Source organism: Danio aesculapii, chromosome 3 (assembly GCF_903798145.1).
Source record: "Danio aesculapii chromosome 3, fDanAes4.1, whole genome shotgun sequence".
In the NCBI taxonomy this organism is placed as follows: Eukaryota; Metazoa; Chordata; class Actinopteri; order Cypriniformes; family Danionidae; genus Danio; species Danio aesculapii.
Window position 1 is genome coordinate 14,061,692 of NC_079437.1, and position 9,365 is coordinate 14,071,056.

At 36.3% G+C, this 9,365-nt stretch overlaps 1 protein-coding gene across 1 annotated transcript; it reads right to left on the minus strand.

Moving 5' to 3' along the window:
• Positions 1-2,702: 2,702 nt before the first annotated feature.
• Positions 2,703-7,500, minus strand: LOC130220928 (zinc finger protein 235). The gene is made up of 2 exons (XM_056453199.1): positions 7,216-7,500; positions 2,703-5,129 (listed from the first exon to the last, which is right to left on the minus strand). Exons 1-2 carry the CDS (start codon positions 7,397-7,399, stop codon positions 4,192-4,194), a joined length of 1,122 nt encoding a protein of 373 aa, XP_056309174.1. The 5' UTR covers positions 7,400-7,500; the 3' UTR covers positions 2,703-4,191.
• Between the last annotated feature and the right edge of the window lie 1,865 nt (positions 7,501-9,365).

A 9,365-nucleotide genomic window follows, 5' to 3' on the forward strand; every position in this document is an offset into this window, starting at 1 on the left:
CAACGCCACAAACACACTGTGCTCAAAAAGGGTTTTCTGAGGACATGAAAATCGTCATGTGACTTGTTACGGTCTCTCGATCTTGCCCACGGGAGTCTCCCAGCATGGCACATTTTAGACGTCTCTGCTAATAGAGCAGATAATTTGACTGATGTTCACCGATCAACAGGAAATCCTTCCCACGAGTCTTTCCTGTAGCTCAACACTTGTTTAACCCATTTAATCCCAACTTTTTTCTTTTCTCTGGAAGTGTCATTGTTGGCTTTGGGGAAGAAATACTCATTTTAAATGAAAAATGTAGATTGTTTTGAAAGAAATGTATCAATATCACATGACCATATGAGCCACTTTTCCACTGTGCAGTTTGATACGGTTTGGTTTTGCACTGCAGTTTAGTATTGCTTAAAGTGGTTTGGTTTATCACTATAATTGTGCCAGTTCTTTTTTTTATTCCGGGTTGTCCCATCTAGCTCTGGATCCTGCTGCAACTAGAGGAATTCAACTCCAATGCAATAATACTGAACCACTTTGATGATAGACTTTGCCTAAGACATTTTAGAATGACCAAAACCACATTTCAGATGTTTTACAATGTGGTTGGTCCGTTGGTTTGTTTATTAATGCCGTCCCATGAATTTCTGTGTTTTTTTTATTCGTTTTATAAGTTTAATATGTTTTTAAAACAGAGCTAGTTTGTAATAAAGACAGTAAAATCGCTATCTAATTCTTAACCACTATAATCACCACAGCCACTTGGTGTCAGTAAATGCGCATATATACACGTGTGTGTGTGTGTGTGTGTGTGTGTGTGTGTGTGTGTGTGTGTGTGTGTGTACTGCAAACGGCCTTTGTGTGTGACTCATCATTTCAGAAAGGCTTGAATAAACTTCACCACAAATACATGAATTAAACTTGGTATTTTTGACTAATGAGCTGTATTTCAGCTTCATCCGTCTGTCTCCATCACTGACTGCTGTTTATCTGACATAACACAGGAGTAGCAGACATGTACGTGGGAACGGTGGGCAGGGAGAAGCAGCTCATTTGCATTTAAAGCCACAGGCTACAAAAACAGCTACACTGTACTCAGACACCAAAATTGGGGCAAATTCTGGAGGCTATAATAAATAATCTGATTGGTATTTTGTGATGAAACTTTACAAACACATTCTGGAGACACCAAAGGCTTATCTTACAACTTGTAAAAGGGGCAAATAAAAGCCCTTTAACTTGCGTATAACAGAGTATGATAACCTTAAACAAACTGTGCCGTAGCATGCTGTGAAACAGCGCCTACTCTTCCTGCTTGCACATCTAGATGATGTAAGAGGTGGAAATGTATTAAGAGTCACATTTCTGTAGTGTAACATTGTTCAGTGGTTACCAAATGAATAGCAATTAAATTTTGACTTCCGAGCAGTCACTATTGTAACCCTAATTAAACCAACATAATGAGAAGTGAAGTTTGTGTGCTGGGGAGGCCTATTACAATTTTTCCATTGTTTTTCCTATGTAAACACAAGTTTGATGGACTCACTTAACGCAATGACGCTTGAGTTGAAACATTTTGAACTTTGGCGAAAGATCACATCGCATTAACCAAATAGTATCGCCCATTATCCAGGCGCAACTCCTTGAGGAGTTAGTGAAACTGAAGGATCTGTTGAACCCAGAGACGGTGTCATATGAGTCTATGCCCTTTTTCAGCCTGCCGTAGCACATAAAGTACAGCTACCCTCCCAATAACATCCATGTTAGCTGTTTTGCAATGAAACTGGAGTGATTTCATATCTTTTGATAAGTGAATTTCATGCGCAACTGAAGCCAGTAAACTCAAAATGTTCAAGTGTCTAATTATGCACAAACAGGAATGTGTGCACCCCAATATGCTCATGTCTTGCATCTTTTGCAGCACTTTGTACAAGAACGCCATGTTTTAAGATACTGTGTCGAGTTAAAAGAATAAAAATTTTTACATGTAATGCTCATCAATATCAGTCTCAAAGAACTCTTCTGGGGCGGGGTAAGCACTGCAAACTTCTGTTTACAGCAGAGCCATAGAGAGAAAGAGTTGCGACAACTCCATTGACTCCAATGAAATGATTTATCAACAGCAATGGCGGCTCATGCAGATCAAAGTTTCTAAAAATAAATTTGTGTATGTTATGTTATCGAACAGTATTGAAATAACCACAAAGCACTTCCTGAAACCATTTGAGTGTACATGAATGATGTGACAATTGAACATTTTGGACTTCAGTTGTTGCAACTCTCTGGTTTACAGTAGCAAGTTGGCATGACAACAGTTCTATTTGATGTTAACCTGAGAAGAGGTTCCTTTCTTTTTTAAAGAGTGATGAAACACCAAAACAGATTTTTCAAGATGTTGACAGTCCCCATATATGTGTCCCACGTTGCTAAAAACACTATTAGGACACATATTTCATTAAAAAGTGAAAATTGATTGTTTTTGTGTTGTTTAGAGCAAATTCGTACTTTTGGTTTAAAAAGAAATTTTGAGGGAACGTCACGATGATGAGGTCATTGTGTAAATTCCAGCGTGGAGATTGGCTGTCTATACTGACTGGTACAAGGTGACGTCATTGAGTTATCACAAATCTGTTCATTAATTCATGAGAGACTTGGTTTGAACCAATCAGAGCACTCTATTGTGAATGAGGTGCTACTTCTTTAATATGCATGACAGCTTCGAAGAGTGTTGTTACCCGTTACAGTGTTCAGAGAGAAGCCACGTTGAGTTGCCAACCGTATTTCAAACAAGTAGTAGAATTGTTCTGAGACATTGTCAGTGTTGCGTTTATAAATGTGCCGCAACGAAGGTTTTGTTTCCATTTCCCTGCGATGAGAGCACAGCTTGTATGTGGATTCACATGTGTGGATTACAGTGGTCTGCTAACATGCGACAAAAATACTTTTGTAAGAAGCAGTTTTTACCTGAGAGCTTTTCGAATCTAGAAATGGTGAAATGCGGATTTGTCGCTCGTCTCTCTTTTAAAAAAATATGCGTTCCAGTTCGTGTTGATTGTCCTGACTCTACGAATTTGGTAAGTGTGTGATCAGTGTTCTTTGTTTATTCAGATGGCAAAGTTAGTTAGTATCGTCAAGAGGTATTCTTTCAGTTTTTAAAGACATACCTTAGTCAAAATGATTGTTACTAAGTTTACAGTAATAGTACAATATTATGGACTGAAAATCCATCACTTCCACACAGCTCTAAGATCCACTGTAAATGCTGCTCTACGAATCACTGTCTATCTCCCCTGCGTCTGTATTTGTGTTGCCGCTGTAGTGTACGTGATAAAACTCCCCTTTTCATGCAAACCTTTCCCTCTTTAATCACTCCACACTCCCACCTAAACAAAGCTGGACTCGCACACTTTCCTGACTTTTTCAAACTAGAGGTGTGGAAACACCCTGCTGAGAAAGGGTGGCCCTTTAAAAAACATTCCTGAGCACTGCATCTCCCGTTTCTAGACACAAAGATGCATTCAGTGTGAATGTCCTAATCCAGTGTTTCTCAGCTACGTTCCTTGAGGACAACCAACATTGTATGTTTTGGATGTCTTTGGCTGCGTCCGAAACCGCATACTTCCATACTATACAGTACGCTAAAATCAGTATGCGAGCTGAGTAGTATGTCCAAATTCATAGAATTCGAAAATCAGTATGTGAGAAGTACCCTGATGACTTACTACTTCCAGCGAGATTCTGAAGTGCGCATCCAATGCATGCTGCGCTATCCCATGATGCTCTGCGAGCGAATTCATGAATGGGAGCGACGCAACTGACGCAGGTAGGTCATGTGACCATGACAAAATGACGGATGTAGTACGTCCGAATTCCATTTATACTTTTCACGTTCATACTGTATAGAACATACTTTTCTATTGGCCGAGTAGTACGTTTAAATTCAAATGCAGTACCTAATGAGTAGTAGGCAGTTTCGGACGCAGCCTTTGTCTGCGACACCCATTAGTCTTTCAGTCTCTGCTAATGAGCTGATGATCTGAATCAGGTGTGTTTAAGGAGACATGGATAATGTAAAGAGCTGGTGGTCCGCCAAGAATGTGGTTGAGAAACACTGCCTTAATCAATAAAATTCAAATTCCAAGAAAAAAATGTGGGATTAAATGAGTCAATTAGCCTTTCTGAGGCAGAAACATCGCTCTCTCACCTACTATGAACACGCATGTGATTTCGACAAGTGTAGGCATCCTTAAAGCTGCGTGCGCACACGGGACAGTCAAACAGACGCAGCTGAAGATGCACACGACTGTGGTTCCTCAGAGTCCCATCGTTGTTGAAGCGTTTTCCACACTGGCCGCAGACGTACGGCTTCTCTCCTGTATGGATGAGCATGTGCACCTTTAGCCGGGAATGATGAGGGAACAGTTTTCCACACTGAGGACATGCGTGCGTCCCAGGACCTTTGTTTCTTCCTCGTCCTCTTCCTCGATTCTGTCTGACAAACGGCATGTGGCGTAGAGAGTTGACCGCAATGTTTCCAATCCCCAGATGACCGTTGCTGCTAACAGCGTCATTCCTGACTGATCCCAAGTCTGTGTTTTGATGAGTGTTGTTATAGCTGACGCCTGATTCAGGATATGTGGTCTTCCTTGCATTTGGGCTGTGTTTACTGATGGACTCTTGCAAGGATTTAGGCTTTAGATTCCTACATTGAGCTATTTCTGAATCGGTGGAATTGGGTGTGTTGAAAACTTTAGGATCAGGCTCGTGAATGATATTAGTAGTAGTTGGTAGCTGAGATGTGTAATGTGGTAATGGACTGTAGATGTTTGTGGACGGTAAATGAAGGCTTTCAGGGGGCTCGGTTTTAACGTCACAAGAATATTTGTCTAAAGTGCACGTTTCAAAGTCTTTGTTTGTTTGTGCCAGTGGGTTTGGGATTGGAGGAGCAGGGATAGTGATCTCTGGTTCAGTCACAAGAAGCACATGGCTGGAGAACTCTTCCACTTTTGTGTTGGTGAGCTGTTCGTTCTGTACCTGGTTTTGATAGATCTCTGTAGGCACTGTTTCTGTTTCTGTGCTAGAAGTCCACTTCAGATGAGCAGGTGGAGATGATGGTGCAGGGTTTGAGATGGGTGGAGCTGTAAAGATGAAAGGTTTGAGGAGGTCAGATGGGGTGGAAACCTATACAAAGTCATTTTAAAGGTTTGAATATACTACAAAAATCTGTTTTTGTTGCTGAAATTAAGTCAGTTTGCAAATTTGATCAGATTTTTTATACAAAATCATTTGTAAAATGCCTAATAGACGTCTAAACATAGTGATGAGGCCAAAATAAAATTGAGGCTAAATTTGAGCTCTCAGGGAAAATCTAATAGACATCTAAAAATAGTCAAAAATAGACTAGTTGTCAAATACATAGGAATGACTGACTACACATGTGAATTCTGTTTAATCTGTGTATTTGCTGGCTGATCTTTTTTGGATTATTGTTAGATGTCTGTTAGAGTTGAACTGTTGCACTTTGTTTTAGCAGAGACATCAATTAGATGTATTTTAAACACAAAATTACTTTGTTTGCAATATTTACAGATTTAGCTTCATATTATAATTTCATCTGGTCAGTTCATCAGTAGTCTTTCAAGTCTAAACTAAAACTACAGCATTTACAAATATAACAACTTTAAAGTTTAAGATTTCATTAAATGTTAATAAAAAATGCTCCAGTGTGAATGATTTAGACTACAAATAGATTTATGTGAGAAAAAAAAAGATTTATTTTTGAAGTTTTGCCTTTATTAGATAGGACCGTATTTAGACAGGAAGCGAAGTTGGAGAGAGAGAGGGGGGGTAGGGTAGGGAAATGTCCTCGAGCCGGGATTCGAACTCGGGACGCGCTGAAATGCTGCAGCTCCATATGTCAACGAGTTAACCACTAGGCTATTGCGCCGACGACTACAGATATCTTAATATGTGACTTAAAATAAAAGCCACAGCCGTGATTGTGCAGAACAGAAATCTAGAACAAGTAAAATTGTTATGCTTTGTTTCTCATAATCCCTATGCAATTTCAATATTATTAATGAATATTAATTATAAATACCATTTATAATTAATATTTTAATGTATTAGATTGTAAATAAACCTAAATAACTGCTTTTAAAACAAACAACAGTAACTAAATTCATACATCTTTCGTTCTACAAAATTAACATAGTAGTAGTTAGTCAGAACAAAAGTCAAGTTCTTGTTTACAAAAACCACTAGAAACAAACCATTAACTGTAAATCATTAAAGTTGTACAATGTAATATTTTTTATGTTATAGGTGGCTGATTTTTTTTTCTATGCCAACATGAGGGAAAAAATACTGTAGTAACTTACAATACTATTGTGATTTTGAACCATACTATAGTAAACACTTAAATTAATCTTTTGTGGCTGTTCTATAGCTCCTGTGGTAATACACCAACAGTAATATAAACAAATTACCCAATACTGTACTACTATATATGACATACTATATATACTATTCTACTATATATAATATACGATATGCTACAATAACGCACATCAAGGTTTACTGTAGTAAAAACTTAAATATACTGCAGTATTCAAACAGTTTAACATAGGTAATACTGCAGCTGGCATGCTGAAAATCTAAATTATTATACACTATACTATAGTATACTTCAAAGACACGGTACCGTTAGTATTTACACTAAATAACCGTCTTGTATGTATGTCAATCATGTAACCATGATTGAGGTAAACTTGGGTTTATATACGTACATTCGTTCATTTTAACGGGTTCTAACGTTATATTGTTTACCACCCTAGTTACTTTGAATATTTGGTCTGTATCCACATGTAATTATGACTTCAAAACAACATTAGCACTGTTTAATTGACAATGTTGTAACGTCATTGGCTGCTAATATGACTTTCCTATTTAGAATTTTCAAATAATACTTTAATTAAAGTATATTATTATGGAGAAAGTCTGACTATATATATATATATATATATATATATATATATATATATATATATATATATATATATATATATATATATATATATATATATATATATAAACAACTTTACCTCAATTTAACCACCATTGTGTGTGAGCGGAAACTATGGTTTCCATGGTAATGTAAGAAAAGTAAATAAACCGCAGTCTATGGCAGAAATACATTATATTCTACAGAAAAATACGATGTACCAGTCGACTCGACGATTTTTTCGATCTCCTTGAGTCTCCGTCTCAGATACTCGTTGTCCTTTTGCACGCTGTCCAGCTCTTTCTCATACTGCAGGACAGTCCCGCCGATCATGTCCATGATTTCATTCAGCGCCGCCATTAAGCGCTCCGTCAGAAACGTGTTGATGACCTCCAGCTTTGTCATTTCGCTGACGGCTTGAAGAGAATTTTTTTTATAACCACTATTTTATTTTCGGCGTACAGTAAGACACAATGTAAACACTCTTCCCTATGGTCATATGACCACGTAAGTGTTCCTCTTTAACCACAGAAACAACCCGATTTCAGCAGTGATTCAGCGCCTGCCACAGGAGAGGAGTAGTAAGTACAGAAAATATAGTTTTTACTTCATGATAACGCTGTATTAATGGGATAGTTCAATCAAAAATGAAGATTTACTCACCCTCAGGTGTTTATGACCCGAGTTTTTTCTTCTGCATAAACACCACAAAAGATATTTATGAAAAAAGCTAAAAACTCATTGACATCCATAGTAGGAAAAACAAATACCATGGAAGTCAACGGTTACAGGTTTCCAGGAAAAAAAAGAAGAGAAACAGGTTTTAAAGGAGTAAATGTTAACAGAATTTTTTAAATTTAGGATGGTGAACTATCCTTTTTATAACATGGCAAGGACGGCAGTGCATAAAGGTCACCAAATACCAATTACTTTCCTGTAACCATAATTTCTGTCAAAATAGTATATAACGTTACTTACCGTTACCCACAGTTGCCATAACTAGCATAAAGTCATAAACAAATAATTCATCATTTGTTTCCATCTGTTTAAAGACATCTTGTCCTTACTATTTACTCACCCTCAACTGGTCCCGATGAGTTTCTTTCTTCTTATGGAAGTCAGTTTTGAAAAGGGTGAGTAAATGATGATCTTTTACTGATCACAGTGGATATTTTGTTTTAAAACTATGGTTAAAATGGTAATTTATAAGGTTTGTTAAGCTCCCCGAATGACTTATGAATGAAATATGGAGGCACACTTCTGCCTCATTATTATTATTCTGCGAGTCACTATGATAAGATACCTTCTTATATCTAATAGTGTACAATTTTCTTGTTATAAATAATGGTTTAAGATGGTATGAGACGCTTTCTTATAACTCCTATGACCTGGTTATTTGCAGTTGTGTTATTAAAAGTCATATATGACTTTTTCAGGATGACCTCAATTGTAAGAATCTCATTTTGATAAACCAAGTCATCATTATAAGACACGTACCCTGTTTATTATGAGAAACAATCTCACGAAGACAGAGTTTCTCAAAATAATGCATTAGATTTTCATAATAACAAAGTCATTATTATGAGAACATTTCCATTTATTATGAGAAGCAATCTTTTGGCCTCTAGTTATTATTGAAATCCAATCTATTATGATGTGTCATTATTGTGAGTAACTATTATCAGAAACAAGACATTGTTTCAAGAAAGTGTCTTGTCATGAAAGGCCTTTTATGACGATGTTATTATCTTTTGAAAATTTACTTTTATATTAGTTATTCAGTAAGTCATATTAAGAAATCATTACTCTCATTTCACATAATTATTACAAGGTTATCTCTTGCTAGACTCTGCCTTTGTTTACTCACAAATAAACTTATTTTACTTATTCTTAATTGATTAAACAGTTCCTAGAAGCGTAATGATTTTTTATACTGTACAAACTGTATATTATCTGACTCCGAAAGTCATAATTACAAGAAATTATTAGCACGTCATTAGTAATTATTAGAAAAACATCTCATTATTATGACCTACTACACAATACAATGCTTGGGGTTTATTTACTCATAAATAAAGCTCTTTTGTTCACATTTAGATCTATAAATAAAAGAATGAAACTACAACAAAAATTCTCAATGTTTACATTTTTTTATTTTAAAAAATGTAATATAAAAAGTCAAAATCCAAAATTACAAAGCTTTCAGACAGGTGCTAAAATACTCTGTAAATTATCAGTAATCTCTTTTTATTACAGATTTATTTCCTAATAATCATGCCCCAAATTGTAGATAAATAATATTAGATAATATTGTTGTTGTTTTTTTAACAATACAATGCTGAAATCAACATCCAATCACCAGTTACAGCAC

Coding starts and splice junctions, on each gene's coding strand:
- LOC130220928 (XM_056453199.1), bottom strand. CDS start 7,399: ATGACAAAGCTGGAGGTCATCAACACGTTTCTGACGGAGCGCTTAATG. Junction 5,130..7,215: donor AAAAATCGTCGAGTCGACTG/GTACATCGTATT, acceptor TCATCTTTACAG/CTCCACCCATCTCAAACCCT.